At 50.4% G+C, this 15,750-nt stretch overlaps 1 protein-coding gene across 2 annotated transcripts; it reads right to left on the bottom strand.

Annotated features, from left to right (window-relative positions):
* Window positions 1-242: 242 nt before the first annotated feature.
* On the bottom strand, window positions 243-6,254 carry THUMPD3 (THUMP domain 3 tRNA guanosine methyltransferase). Of its 2 annotated transcripts, none has more exons than XM_074550263.1 (9): window positions 5,609-6,254; window positions 5,162-5,239; window positions 4,107-4,649; window positions 3,165-3,295; window positions 2,671-2,740; window positions 2,163-2,278; window positions 1,885-1,992; window positions 1,565-1,688; window positions 243-1,348 (listed from the first exon to the last, which is right to left on the bottom strand). In XM_074550263.1, the coding sequence occupies exons 1-9, from the start codon at window positions 5,828-5,830 to the stop codon at window positions 1,217-1,219; spliced, it is 1,524 nt and encodes a 507-aa protein (XP_074406364.1). In that variant the 5' UTR covers window positions 5,831-6,254; the 3' UTR covers window positions 243-1,216. The 2 variants fall into 2 exon arrangements, with proteins under 2 accessions (XP_074406364.1, XP_074406363.1); XM_074550262.1 differs by having other exon boundaries at window positions 1,885-1,995; window positions 5,609-5,950.
* Between the last annotated feature and the right edge of the window lie 9,496 nt (window positions 6,255-15,750).

The following is a 15,750-nucleotide window of genomic DNA, read 5'->3' on the forward strand; positions in this document are numbered from 1 at the left end:
CTAAGGCACTGGGCTCACCAGGGTGCCACAAACCAATTCTTCCTCAGCCAGTAACAGTTAAGCTGCCGGTTCCTTCCTCTCCCGATCTTAGGGTACCAAAAGATTCCTTTATCCTTCAGCTATAGATTCACAAACATTATACTATCTTTCTTACACACATGAAAACACTAGAATTTGAGAAAAATTAACTAGACATTGGAAAATCTAGACACGAACCAGAAAAAGAATACAATTAAGACTCATTTCTTTATGCAAAACTTCTAAAACTTTAATTGTTAATTCACCTCTGAACAGTTACACAATCTTAGCATGAACACACCATAATGGAAATGGCTAACTGGCAATTTGTTTTCAGCCTCTGATGAGCAGAGTGAGAGGCCTGAGAAATCCTGGTATGGTCACAGAAGAAAAAAATATTTGCAACAATACTTTTGTGAATACTGTGGCAGCATAGCTGTGGAAGTTAAATTACCTAAGAAATTCAAATTGCCACCTCGATGCATCCATGGTAGCCACCAAAACCACGAACTTTTTAATATAACTGCTAAAAGAACCTCTGTCCTCAAATAGTTAACTACAGACTGTTTTCTAGGGCTGTGTGTTACCCCCTCACCCATGGCAATGGAACACTGAAATACACATCAGACATTTACTGGTAATTAGCCCTAAGGTGAGGTAACAGGCAAGAGAACCAGTAGCACAGCATACTGTTTGCCAACTGGAATCTGCTTATCAGACCACAAAAACCAGATACTGGTTTATTGTTAGTTTACATTTGAGCAATGGCATAAATTAGAAAACTGCACTGGAGATACTACCTCTGAACCCTTTAAGGTGACTGTCTTAGTAGTACTGTTAGTCATTTGAAGATACAGCTTGGTAAATAAATTAACTGTTACACCCAGAGCTGCCTCAACATGTTTTCTACTGCAAGCAGAAAAAACAAACGTTTAACTGAAGAATACAACAGAAGATTCAAGCCAAGGAAAGAATTACTAATTCACTAATGAATTTCAGCTTGGGTAGAAGGGAGCAGAGGTGATTCAAATAAGGTTTCAGAACACACAGTAGAACTGGCAGCTCTCAAGTTGATCCCTGGTTTAATATTTGTGTGACAATTTCTCCACAGGTTGTTTGGTTTGGAACTGACAGACCGATGCTGTGCTTTAGCACTGGCTATCCAAGAGCCCGGGGTGTCTCCTGTGCTGCAGGCAGCTCACCAGAAGGGCCTGGTGTCCTGTGCTGGCTCCGGGGTGCGCCTCAGCAGGTACACGGCAGCGTGCAGTCCCCCCACGTTCACCCACACGGTCTGGGCTCGGCGCCAGATGTGTCCCACGCGCGACAGCGCCTGCGCCAAAAACAGACACAGCGCCGTCAGTCAGGACAGTAACATTCATTTTCATTATTCCAGATCACATCTGATGGCAACACCAAAGGACTCTCCAGGTCCAAAATTGAATTCAAGTGTTACTAATGATTTTGTAACGATGGCAGCTTACAATTTTTCTCTCAATGTATTTTCAAGTGTAAATAGGTTTGATTTTCTCTCAAAAACAGAACAAACCTTGGCAAAGCACTTCTTGTCCTGGGTGAGCAGCACAGCCCTGCCTGTCCCTGGGGTGCAGATCCGGCCCATCTCCATCAGGCAGGCTGGGTACAGGTCCCAGTTCTTCTTCTTCGACCCTATCCTGCAAGATACATTGAGATCCCCACTGCGACCCCCGGCACCAGCTCAGTGCCGCTGTGTCTCGGACACGAATCGTTCAGGAGCACAGTGATTCAAGCTCATTTTAACGCAGGGCTCGGGACTCCTTGGCAGCGCCCCAGGTGAGCACCGGGCTGGGGAGCTGGGCAGCAGCAGAGCCCCTCCCCAGCCCAGCTCACCGCTTCCCGAAGGGCATGTCCGTCACCACGACGTCCACGGAGCCCGTCCGCAGCGGCAGCCGGCAGATGTCCCACTGGATGACGTCCAGGGGAGCGCCCAGGGCAGCGCTGCTGCAACAGCAAAAGCAGACGTGAGCACTCACACGGCCTTTACACTGGGCAGGCCTACAGTGCTGGCAACAAAATAAACAAAACCAGACACTCAAGCGCATCAATGCAAAGTGGATTTCTTTGCATGCAGCACTGCAGGAAAGGTAAATCCCTCAGGCTCCTCTCACCTGTCCTTACTCTCGTTTTTCCTCAGTAGGGAGCTGATGTTGTTTGCTGCTCTCTTCACTGCCTGAGGGTTGTTATCCCCTGCAATGTGGTAGCAGCAGGGCCATTCTGCAGCTCCCTGCAGGGGAAATAATAAGCAACATTAGCATCAACATTGCTGAATGAAAAAAAACAGAATAAGTTCTCAAACATGACAGAATAACAACAAAACAACTGCAAGTGGATCGCTGGAAATATGGAATTCTGTAACAGATAGCTATATTTTGCACCTTTAAAGCTCAAAATACTTTTGGATTTAGTGTTTTCCTGCTACATCCTATGGAAGAAAAATGAGGATATTTAATGAGGATATTTACAAAAAATGTATTTGCCTCTGTTCAAGAACTGGTGAGACTGGAGCTTACTATTCAGTCATTGATAAGAAGATTTACACATTTTATTCAGCTATAATAGAATATAGCTAAGATATAGACAAGTTTAATTAAGTTTAAAAAATCAAGGAAGAATCACCTCTATTGGTATCGCACCTGTACCACACATGGGATCAACTATGATATCTGTGGGCTGGGGATCACAGAGTCTGAGGAACAGAAGAAAAGATATGGTGAGAAATGTCTTAAAAAGCTGAATTTCTGTAAATAAGGGAAAGTGAACTATTTTAATCACTCTGATTCTACCCTTCTAACAAAACAATAGATGTGATTATTTTTTCCACTAGTTATATTTTTTTTAATAACCAACAATGAAGTGGAATTCTTTCAAGACTGTGGTACACTACTTTGAAACTTGGCTAATACAGCAAATGTTTACTTTCCTTGGCTGGGAAACACTCACTGTTATTACAAGGCACATGGTGTCCGCAACTCCAGGGGTTTTTTTTAATTTATTTTTCTTTAACAGTTAACAGAAATGGCTTCCGAGGAAGCAGTGGGGGAGAGAAAAGGTTTAATTTCTTAAACAAAAAGACTTGTTAACTGAGCATAATACAATGTAACTGCCCTGACCTGAGCATGCCGTAAGCCAGAGTGGAACGCAGCGTGGTGGGTCCGAAGTGTGTGATATTCCGTCTGTGGAGACTCTCTTCAGTCAATGCAATCCCCACCACCACCTCACTGCTGTGAATATTCAGAAGAACCTAAAGAAAAAACTTGAAGTGAACGTCAGGAGTAACAGAAGCTTTCCACAGAATGCCTAGTAAATACTTAGCACAATCTTAGATGGTAATTTAAAATCCAGGAATGACATATAAAAGGCTTCTCTTGGAAGTAAAGCAAAGCACCATTTTAATAGGACAGAATTCAGGTGAGCATTCACACCAAATCTGTTGCACAAGACCTCTCAAAGTGTTATAACCATAGCACCAGCTTCTTAAAAGATTTGGTTTGTAAGTCTGGGGCAGAAGCTGGGTAAGTCCTGCAAGACACAATGAACCATCTGCAAAAGCAGCAATAAAAGAAATTTATGGTAGGGACTAGATTAACTAGGAAGGTGAAACCTCACTCCAGGGCAGTGGCCAGCCCTTAGTAAAGATGCAAGAAAAACTTAGGTCTTTCTGCCCCTCAAAATCAGTGGTTCCTACCCACCAAAGGGCCAGGGGTGCTGGTTGTATTTTCCCAGCCTCTGCTCTCCCCTGACAGAAAATAAATACCTGACAGTTATTGTTAATTCTTTCTGTCCCCTTCACCCCAAAACCAGCTCCCATTTGGAGCATTTCCTGGTGACTCAGACTGCTATTAAACAATGCATTAGAGGAAGGTGAAAGCAAGGCAAGTGCTTGCATCAGAGGACACACGTACTGTTGCCAGGGAAAAGAACACTTCAGAAGAGGCCAATTTCAGCATTACCAGAGTCTCTGGAAGGCAGTTTGGAGATCTCTAAGCATCAGAAATAAGAGCAAAATACTTGTACTGCAGAAACGTAGGTATTTCCAAGGCATGCCACCATACCTCCACATCAAAATTGGTCATGTCAGCTTTCCACTGGAAGTGCTCCTGCACGGCTCCACCGAAGTCCCTGGCGGCCTCGTTGGAGGTGAAGCTGTGCTTGTCCCCAGCCCTGTTGCACGTCACTCGGAACCGCAGCACCTTGGCCTCTGCTTCGCCCGCCTGGCCCTCGCCAGCCTTGCTCCCGCTCTCAGAGCTCGCCTGCGCTTCAGCTCTCCCATCTGGCTGCGCACCGTCTTCCTCCTCCTCCTCCTCCACCCCGTTTCTGGATGTCACTCCTTGGGGATGCTGTGTATCCTGGCCACCAGCGGCTTCCACAGCCACAGGGCTTTGGGCACAGTCCTCCTGGTCATTAGTGTTATTTTGCTCTGCTCCTCCCTCTTCTCCACCATCACTCAGCTTCCCTCTGCTTGCAGGACTCTGCAGATTGTGTTTTTTGCGTTTTGTCTTTTTCTTTTTCAAGCTGTTGTTCAACTCCCAAACTTTCAACGGATCGGTCCAGGGTAGCTTTTTAACCAACTCTTCCAAATCCTTTAGAGCATCTTCCTTTAAAAGAGAGACACAGTGGTGCTTTGAAATTATTCCATCCTTTTAAAAGTTATCCTTTATTGTGAGGTCTCTCAAAGTAGTTTATTAAACATTAATCCACTACACGTTTAAGCAAATCTTACATGTTTTTGTCTGGTTTTTGCTATAACTAAATGGAATTACACTGAAAATCACAAGACCCACCGGATTTCATCATTTATCTTGTAATACAGACAACTAACACTGTATTAAGTGACCAAAGTGACACTTCACTGTTCGATGTCTGTGACCTACAAACATAGCATCACCTCTTATCCCAGATTTTGCCAATGTAAAGTATTTAACTGCAGAAATTATGTTAGACCACATGGCCACACTTCCATTTACAAGCCAGAAAAAGGGAACTAGAAAAACATCACAAATAAAAAACATGCTAAACAAACAGAATATTTTGATACTAGTCTTAAATTGAAAAAATCTAAACAACACTCCAAACCCCAGAATAGACAGACAAAGGAAGAGTAATTCACCTTATTTTCCTTAAATTGATAGTCTTTGAATTCCTGAACAACAACAAATAAATTATCCACCGACCTCAGACGATGGACCTGGAAGAGATGAAAAGGTGACACATTACTAACCGTGTGCCGTAGGGACTGTGTTTACTGTTGTCAGAATTTTGCCGCCTTACGTCGAGGTTTCAGAGAGCACGGTTTTGCCCCTTGAGTCCCCACATGAGTTATCAGTTTACGTCTTTGCACGGACCCCGTCTTTCATTTCACCTCGGCCGGACACCCCGGCAAAGGCGATACCGCTGCTGCAGCCAGGCCGGTGCGGGGTGCGGTCCGGACCGGCGGCTCCGACACCGTTCCGCTCGGAGGGGCCGGGACCCACCGAACCGAACCGAACCGAACCGAACGGAACCGGCCAGAGGGGGAACAGCGGCGGGCGGAGCGGGGCACGGAGCGCGCACGGACCTGAGGCAGGCTCTGGGCCGGAACCTCGAAGTAGATCTTGCCCCGATCCTTGCTGATCCTGGAGGCCGAGCCCAGCTTCTCCCGCACCTCCTCGGCCGCCGTCTGCTCGAACCCCGTGGGCACGGTGGCGCCGATCACGGCCGCCAGCTCCGCCAGCTCCGCGCCCTCCTGGGCCGCGGCCGGACCCAGCCCCGCGTCGCCGGCCGCCTCCGCCTCCGCCATGCCGGCTGCCCGGGGAGGGCGACCGCCCCCACCTTCCCACCCACAGCCCACCGACCGACCACCAGACACCCCGAGCACACCACGCCAGGCGCCGCCACCGCCCGCCCTTTCCGCTTCCGCGCCGGCGGCACCGCCCCCGCTGCTCTCGGGGCGCTGCCGGGCCCAGGCGGGAGGGGGCGCCGCGGCCCCGGGTGTGGATCCGTGCGTAGCGCGTGTCTGCCCGCCGGCCCCGGCTGTCGGTCCGTGCGGCCCCGGGTGTTGGTCCGTGCGGCCCCGCCGGCCCCGGCTGTCGGTCCGTGCGGCCCCGCCGGTCCCGGCTGTCGGTCCGTGCGGCCCCGGGTGTTGGTTCGTGGGGAGCGCGCGTCTCTCCGCCGGTCCCGGCTGTCGGTCCGTGCGGCCCCGGCTGTCGGTCCGTGCGGTCCCGGCTGTCGGTCCGTGCGGCCCCGGCTGTCGGTCCGTGCGGCCCCGGCTGTCGGTCCGTGCGGTCCCGGCTGTCGGTCCGTGCGGCCCCGCCGGTCCCGCGTGTCGCAGCCTGGGCCGGGGCTCGGCGCGGCTCGGTGCGCGTTCCCCCGCTGTGCCAGGGTCACTCATTTCCCTGGCGGAGCGCTGCCGGGCCCGCGGGGCAGTGCCCGGTTCCAGGCCCAGCGCTCCGGGTGTGGGTGTCCCCGCCGCCCCTCGGGTCCCGGCGCTGAGCTCCCGAGCTGGCTGCCGGGTTCTGGCCCCCGGGCACGGCCGCCGCTGCTGCCATGACCCCTGTGCCGTGGGTGGCACACCATGGCGTGGCCATTTCGCTTTGGTTCCTTGCTGCTCAGTTTTCTCGATGGTTGGGCTGTTTCCTTTGGCGTGTTTCCACAATTAAAATTAATTTTTAAGGAAAATCTAGTGGCTAAATGTCTTTTTTTCAGGAGAGACAAAAAGAGAGCCCCTCTACCTGCCATGGCCATGCCTTCATCACCATGACCAAGTGTGAGCTGCATGAAGTTGAATAGGCACTATTTTCCTTCCTCACTTCAGGTCCCAAGGTCTTTACATGCAGCACTGGAATGATAAATGTAAACACATCTTGTCCCTGCAGCTTCTACCTCCCCAGGTGCAGCATTGTACTGCCAGCAGCACCAATAACCTACCCTGTAATTAGGATCAGACCAGGTTTCTCCAAGCCCCATCCAGCCTGGCCTTGAACACTTCTAGGGGTGCAGCAGCCACAGCTTCTCTGGCAACCTGGTGGCCTCAGCACCCTTACAGAAAACACTTTCTGCCCAGTATCTAATCTCATCACCTAATTTTTCTCAAGTTTTCTAGTTTCGTGCGTGTGAGAAAGATAACATAGTATGGTGTTTGGGAATCTGCAGCCGAAGGATAAAGGAATGTTATTTTGACACTGAGATTAGGAGAGAAGTGAATTAGCTGCTTAACGGTTACTGGAGGGGGAAGAATTAGTCGGTGTTGGTGGCAGCCCTGGTGAGCCCAGTGCCTTAGTCACAAGAGCTGTGAACTGAGGCTGCTGGGTGATAAGACGTGACAAAGAGTTCACAAGTCTAAGTGAGGAATTGTGTGTCAAACCCTTGTTGCTGGAGGTGTGTGGTTAACAGGGGACCGTCCCTCCTTTCCTGTCCCCAGCAGATTTTGCACAGGAACAAATAAGCCCCAATTGCCAGCTTGTGCTGGGGCAGTGCGCTGGCTGCAGAGCTGCTCTGGGCGGTTACAGCAGCGATGAGGCCACCGAGGATGAGCAGCTCATTCTGCAGAATGTGAGGGGTGTGCTGAAAATGTCAGACTGGCCAGCTCTGCCATACTGATCGTGCACCTGTGCCCAGGCACCGAGCTTTGTCACCGGTGAGATCTGTGAAATGGAAACTGCCGAGGGAGCCTCCTCAGCAAGGAACTCTGTGCACACACCAACCTTACCACTCTGCGTTTTGTGAAAACAGTGAGACGTGTTCCAAAGTCTTGCCTAGTTTTTACCAGGATAACTGAAATTAACGTCTTGGATTGGTTTAATTAATTTTTAGGGCATAAACAAATTTACAGAATTGAATTTCCAATACCAAAGTGCCAGGTTGTGCTTGCACCTGTCTTGCCTGGAAAAACTGCTTGGTTTGAATTCATTCATTTCAGAGCTGCGGAAAGAATTTGGTGTGAAGTGATCTTGTTTGTCTTGCAGTGATAGGCACATGTTGTATAAATTCCATCCAGCACTTGAGTTTGCAAGGGTTAAGGTTCTTCAGGCTGCTTCCTGGCTCCAGAGGTTACTTCTAAAAATTTAAGTTTTATTGCAATATGTGCACAGAGAAGTGAAATCAAAACTTTGCCCTTCCAAAGTAAAAACGCTGTGAGCAGTACAGAGAGCTTTTCAGAGAAAGATGCACGTGAGGGTGCCAGGCTGTTCCTTCCCGTGACCTCCTGAAGAAAGTTCTGCTTTCAGGGGACTGCGGGCAGGGCTGTACCACTTCCTCCTCAGTGGTGTTCTAGCTGCATGCTCTCTGCTGCTGCAGCCCCTGCCTCTTGTGCAGCACCTCCCTGCTGCTCACAGGTTCCCAAGGAGCGAGGGTTAGCACGGGGTTTGCTCAGATCACCTTTTAACCTACAGCATCTGCTTCTCACCTGACACTCCAGCTCGCTTTGAGACCACTTAGTAAGAGAAGATTCCTACACACATAATTAAACAAAAAAGCAGGCAAAGATTAGGTAGTTTACAATTCAGAATTTTTAATGGGATTTTAACCTCAGCTGGTGCTGGCAAGGTCTGAATGAAGTGTGGGTAGGCAGCCAGTGGTGTGAACTGCAGATCAGTCAGACAGGGCTAATGGGGTCCAGTCCTTTGTGCTGCCTCAGTGGCCTGTGTGAGGAAGGGAAGAGGTTGCACAGTTCAGGATTTCTTCCTCTTCCAGCCAGGGATACAACTTGATGGTCTTGAATCTGCTTTGGCAGCCAGGAGACTGAGGTTGCTCACACTGCTGATGGAGCTAGCATGAGCTTTAAAGAATGGAAAACTAATAAACCCTACAGTCATTTTTAACAGATGTGGAAATACAATTCAGGAATATATAATCTCATTGTGACTCTGCAACGTGCATTGTTGTATTTTTCTGTTACACCTGATTAGCTCCTACCCGAGTCCAAAATGCCACTGATGCTAAAAATATACAGCCTTGGGAAGTTACCACGGGGCACTGCTGAGCATCTTCAGAGTCTGCAGCTGTGTTTTACTAATGCCTTTGATCTGAAGCTTTGTTTTCCTAACAGCTAATTTATTAGTGAGCAAATTGAGGCTTTTGCATATTAACAGACTTGCCAAGTATCACTTAGGGGCCAGAACAGAGGCTAATGGAATTATAAAGTCTCTCCTCCACACCCAAAAAACTGTCCCTCTTATAAAGTCAATTTAATTATTCTCTAGGATGGAATGTACAAGATGCATAGTGTATTGCAATATCAAAAGATTTCAGTTAATTTACCTCTGTTAACCTCTGCGTGACCCTGCTCTGGGGACCTGAGGATCTGTCACTCCTCTCGCTGTTGGCTCAACATCTGTCATGTTAAACCACACATTCAGAGGATGCATTAATTGCTCAGCACTCCTGCTATTGCTGATATTTTGAGCTGAGAAGAAATCAGTTTCAGGCTCTTTTCCCTAGAGCAGGGTTCTGCATTCCAAGCAGTGGCACACAAGTGCTGTAACCTCTTTCCTTCTGAGCCAGCACAAGCAGCACCTGTCAGAGAGATTGCCTGTTCAGGTTGCTGTCCAGACCTTTGTTCCTGGCTAGTCATTTCCAGCGAATTGTTAGTCATGGCTGTGGGAGGAAAAGCAGAATTGTTGTAGTGCTCAAATGGACCTCAGTGACGTGTGAGGTGCTGTGTGTCTGGGCATGAACATCACCGTGTCCTGCGCACAGCAGCTTCCAGAGTGCAGGCAGCTCTGCTGGATTTACTGGGAAATCCCAGCTCCTCAAGCAGCAGAAGCTTGGCAGGAATTGGAGTGACCTTTGTGCCAATGACTCTGTTGGGAATTTTCTCAGCCTGCACGTAACCTGTGTGAGCATTGCAGCTGGATATTGCGGTGGACAGCTCAGCTGGATTGTCAGCTAATTTCTTCAGATATGTCTGCAGAGAAGATTTAAATTATGTTACTGAATGGAAATCCTTCTGTTGGGAATATTGAAAGAAAACTGGCACACACACACTTAAAAAGACATTTTTGGGGAGCCTGAAGGTTTGAGTTTTATTTTAAAAAGTCTGATGTACTAGTTTATTTCTGTTTTAAACATGCTTTTAAATGGAAAACCTACGCTGTCTTTTACCTCGTGAAACAAACAGTTTGATCGCCTCCTTGAAGCCCATTCTGCACAAACCTGTGCCTGTGCCCGGGATTTCAGAGCGGGAGCGCTGCTCGGAGCTGAGGAGGCAGCGGGAGTGTGTGCACAGGAAGCTGTCTGTGCGAGGGAGACACTGCGAGGGGCTTTCCCTGCAGGATGTGGCTGAACCGTGGGTATCTCCTGTGGGGCTGTGGAACCACACACCCAACACACAAACCAGCTCAGCAGGGCAGGATCCAGCTGCACCCATCTGTGCCTGCCCGCAGGGCTGCTCCTGGAGGGCAGTAAAGGGAGCATCACGGTGAGAGGCAGCACTGTGCAAGCGCTGCATTTCCTGCTGCCTGTCCTGCCAAAGCCGGCGTCTCCTTGCGGCCCGGGGCTTGCTCTGCTCGCAGGGCACTCAGTGTGTGTGCTTCACTCTGCTGCAGGGCACAGCCCCTCCTCCGCTGGGAAACGAGCGACCCTGGGTAACGCGTCTGCTTACCGCTGCACCTTCCTCCTAAGCCGTTTTGAAAGGATGATGTCAGTAAGATGAAAACGCAGATTTGATAATTGTTTCCATTCCAAACCCGCAGTCCCCGGCAGGGTCTCGTGAAGCACCGCTGATCTGTGTTATTGTTCATGCAGTTACGTGCTCTCCTGGGCCAGAGACAACCCCCTGCATGTTCTGGTTCACATGTGAATTCTGGCTGTTACTGTGCTGTGATGAATGTTCTGTCTGTGCAGATATCTGACTGATTCCTTAACAGATTCTGCAGCGCTGGGTGTTTCAGAGGCTGAGGGGAGATGCCTTCCAAGTTAGACAGTGTTCAACTCAATCTGTGAAGTCAGCCATGGGGAATCCAGGCTTCGCTTGAAACCCAGCTCATTGGCATTAAATCACAGAGATATTTTAAAGTGAAACTGGGAATGTTGTGCAACTCTGCAGAGAGCAGAGTCCAGGACAAACTCCAGGTTTAAATTTTCTCACTGTTTTTCTGCAATTTAGTGATTTGTTTGTTCTATATCCATGACTACATGGCTGCAGACATTATCATCAAGTGTGGCTCGTATGAAATACTTGCAATGATGGCAATAATTGGAGGCTCCTCAGTCTCCTGGGCTGTGGGTGCCAGTCCTGTGGCTAGGTTGTCCTTTTCTCTAGAGCTGCCCTTCCAGCGTGCCTCACTCTGGGCTGGAGGGAATCCCTTCAGCAGGGACAGGGATTTCACTGAGCTGCAAAACCCTGAACTCAGAGAACCAAGGCTTGTAATTTTGGAATTCTGAAATGTGATTTCATAGTGGGGGAAGATAACCCTTTATTGGAATGAATCCAACTTAAGCACTGACATGGGTCACTCACCCAAATTCCTACCTGTAAGATTTTGGGTTGGAGGGTATGGGACTCCCTCCACAGCGCTGAGCCCATTACCTGCTGTGTTCATTGCTCCTGTGGTGGGCCTTGGCCAGCTCTGCCTCTGGTGTGTCAGCTGTGTTGTGTGTAAGGGCTGTGATGCACACACAGCCTGCAGGGCACCAACAGCCTGTGGTGTGGGTGACAGTGTTTAATCTGTTCAATCAGTTGTGCCTTATTTGTGGGGTAAATCAGTAGGTGGAAGTGAGAGTTAGGGAGGTGCCAGTTGTCCCAAATTCTTGGTTTTCCTTGCCCGGCGATTTCCCAGTGTTTCATGTCTTAGGAGAGCGTGGAGGTGTCAGTCACTGTCTCTGCTGACCTGGTTCTTCTTTTTGACCTGGATGCGCTGTGAACTGGAGCTGTTCTGGATGAGAAGTGACAGTTGAGGGAAGAGGGAGCCACAACTCATCCCCCTGTACCAACCTGAGCCACACTCGCACAGCAACCCATTTGTGGGTAAGTGGGATTCAGTTTAGTGAGATATATATCAGAGCAAAGATCTTGCAGTGTCGGCGCAGAGCTTTTGTCGCAGTTTTGAAGCACTTGCAGGAGTGTTTCATTCTGCTCCCCCATGGTCTTGCTCAAGTTGATTATGAAACGGTGACCTTGTGGGTGGTTTGCTCAGGAAATGGGGCTCCTCTGCCCTGGCCCAGCTCCCTGTGCATGCAGCAGCTTCCCCGTGAGGCTGCAGCAGGCTCTGTGCTGGTGTCAGCTCAATTTCCTCCTCCTAGGAGCACGCCAAGGCCTAGAGCTCAAACACTGGCAGCGAAACAGCTCTTGGAAGAACCGAGAGCAGGAGTGCAAGAGGACACGGGAGAGATGCCAAGACTACAGAAACAGGAGACAGGAACTGCCCGGATGGTGCTTGGGCAGGACTGCAGTTCCAGCACTGCTTCCCTCAGTCCAGCAGAAAGGAAGGAGCTCTGAATGCTGCACACCACTGTTAGCCTTTTTCTGTAAATATTTCTGGGCTCTCTGCACATTTGCCTAGGGAGAAATAGCATACCCCAGACAGAAAGAGAAGCAGGTGGGCAAACCTGGGATGAGCATGCTGAGATCCCATGGAGCCCAGTCATGCTGCCTGGGGACAGAAGGTTTGGGACTAGTTCATAAAGAAAGGAGATCTAGATTTTCAGCCAGAGACTGACAAGAGCTCTGCAAGTAGCTCTCTTGAGTTGAGGGAGTGAAAGGATGGAAAAATAATATCCTGAATGCAGGTAAATCCGCATCTTGTGATAAGATGCAGGCTTATATCTACGACTTGTCTGGCATTTGATGTGTCCTTCAGAAAGTCAGACTGTGAGCATTGGGAAGCTGTGTCCTTTGGACTAACAAACGTACTATTAAAACAACAGCAGCTCAGAATTTTGCTCGCCTTTGACATTTGAGACATTACCATGCTCTTGGATTATATTTTTCAGGATTTTTCTGTACAGCTCTGAGGCAGGGGAGCTTAATTAAAACCTGAAATGAAAGGTCACTCCAGCCTTTATTTCAAATTAAAATCCCCCACAAGATGTTGCCTCTCATACAAGTACTGGCTGTGAGTCCCTGGGAGCAAGCAGGCTGTGCTGTTTGTATTACAGTTGAGGCTGCCAGTTAGATGTGACAGTGTTCTGCACCAATTCCGGGCACGCCGACAGCTGGCACAGAGCAGTTGAGTTCCTGTTTGACACATGGGCTTTGCTCTGCCCCTCACATCTGGGAGCTGCTGGATCCAGCTGCATTCCCGCAGCGGCATGCTTTGGAGCAGCAGCCCGGGTGCAGGGGCATGTCCTCACTGGAGAGAAGCTGTGAGAGCTGACAGGGATCTCAGCTCTGCAGGGCTGCACAGCAGTGCCACGGAGCCTCTGGAGTCCTGCTGCCGGGAGAAAGGGTCAGTGCTGCAGGGATGAAAGGGTCAGTGCTGCAGGGAGCCATGGTCAGTGCTGCAGGGAGCCATGGTCAGTGCTGCAGGGAGAAAGGGTCAGTGCTGCAGGGAGAAAGGGTCAGTGCTGCATAGAAAAGGGTCAGTGCTGCAGGGAGCAGGGTCAGTGCTGCAGGGAGAAAGGGTCAGTGCTGCAGGGAGCCATGGTCAGTGCTGCAGGGATGAAAGGGTCAGTGCTGCAGGGAGCCATGGTCAGTGCTGCAGGGAGCCATAGTCAGTGCTGCAGAGAACCAGGGTCAGTGCTGCAGGGAGCAGGGTCAGTGCTGCAGGGATGAAAGGGTCAGTGCTGCAGGGAGCAGGGTCAGTGCTGCAGGGATGAAAGGGTCAGTGCTGCAGGGAGCCATGGTCAGTGCTGCAGGGAGAAAGGGTCAGTGCTGCAGGGAGAAAGGGTCAGTGCTGCAGGGATGAAAGGGTCAGTGCTGCAGGGAGCTGGAGGGACCTGCTCACACACAATTGGTTTTACTGGTGTTGAGAATTCTAGTTTTCTGGGCCTCTGTGTTGTGCGAGCCTCCCCCTTATCGATAGCATATCTGTTACGTGACACTCATCTGTGCTCTGAGGCTCTGCCAGCACTGCAAGGCAGCTCAAAGCACACAGCAAATCTGCTTTAACTGCCTTGGAACAAAAGCCTAATGTAGTGTGCAAAATAGAGGGAGACAAAAAGGATAAAAATCAAATTAGATTCACTGTGCACACAAGCTGTCAAACCCAAAGCACAGTGATGCTGGTCATAGAGGGAAGAAAACAGCTTTAAAAACATGGCACAAAAGTGGATTGCTGTCCTTGCCTCACTCTGGGAGTCTCTTTGTGTCCTGCAGGCACAGCCAGGCTGAGATGCTGTAGTGCCTGCCCCAGGCAGCTGTTGTGTGCCCACGGTGCTGACTGGAGGGGACACTCCTGGTGCTGCCAGACCTCACTCCCTGCAGGGCAGCCCCGGGGCTGAGCCCGAGCTGCAGCCGGTGAAGGTTCAGGGCTCCCTGAGAGCTGCAGCAGCTTCCCTGTGCTACAGCCGAGGCAGGGCCTGGGGACCCTCGCAGGGGTGGCAGCCTGGGCCTGGCCATGGGGGCCCCTCAGTGCTGCCGATGCAGCCCAGGCCCCTGCAGATCCAGGAGGGCTTGGCCGGGTCTGGACCTGCTGACACAGCTCATGGCAGCAAAGTGCTGATGCTGCTTCAGCTGTTCTGGGAAGGTTCGACTGATGCTGCTCCAGTAAACAGCCTTCCTCCTCCAGGGAAGGCACGTCTCCATCAGCACATCTCCCTGGCTTCAGGTGCTCCCCGCAGGGCTGTGCGCCCAGGTTATAGGCAGAGCTGGCACTGATGGTGCAGAAGATTTGCACAGTGTGTTGGGCGAGCCCTGCAGGAGTGTGAAGGCCTTGGTGCAACCCTGTTCACTCCCTTGCAGGAGGGTGTTGTGCCAGTCCTCTCCTCTCCTCTCCTCTCCTCTCCTCTCCTCTCCTCTCCTCTCCTCTCCTCTCCTCTCCTCTCCTCTCCTCTCCTCTCCTCTCCTCTCCGCTCCGCTCCTCTCCTCTCCTCGTGTGACCTCACTGTGTAATAGCAATAATAATTACTAGTTTTCTCCTGATTTTGCAATGTGAAAGTATGAAAGCACATGCAGTGGCTTACACCTTGTACCAAGGACTGCCTTCATGTCCCGAGGCAAGGCTGGTGTCATGAGGCCTGAGCAGAAGGCAATGTCTGAGGGCACAGAGCTCCAGAACCCGCGAGGTGCAGTGGGGCAGGCTCAGCAGGCCATTCCCCTCCTCTCTGCCCTTGCACGCCTGTAGCTGTGATTATCCCAACCTACTTTGCATTCAGTTGAGTTGGTGAAGGAAATCAGAAAATCCCCGCCTGCTAAATTACTGCTGAAGCCAAGAGCCTGGGAAGCAATTTGTATGTGGAAGTGCTGGTGTTTTCTTGCATGAGCCCAGTGGTGGACAATCCATGGGATGGACTCAGGTGCCTAGCCCGAGTTTCTGAGAAAAGCTAAAAAATCCCTCCGTGTGGGCTGCTAATAGTGACTGAGACCCGAGATGACAAAATCCAACCTCAGTGTCTCGGTGCTGCTGTGGTGCACAGGCCAGGTCACTGGGTCTCTGTGCCGTGTGAAGGGGCACTTAAAAACACCCCAAAACTTCCCAGTCTTTCAGGAAATAACACTTTCATGCTGGAATTTGCAATGAAGTTGCGAATGTGGCTGGAGCCCGGGGCTTCTCCAGGGAAAGGCCCCTTTGGCCAGCTGTATTCAGCTCTAATGAGAGAGCTGAATTCTCCCTCAAAGCTGTG

Source organism: Zonotrichia albicollis, chromosome 12, assembly GCF_047830755.1.
Source record: "Zonotrichia albicollis isolate bZonAlb1 chromosome 12, bZonAlb1.hap1, whole genome shotgun sequence".
NCBI lineage: Eukaryota > Metazoa > Chordata > Aves > Passeriformes > Passerellidae > Zonotrichia > Zonotrichia albicollis.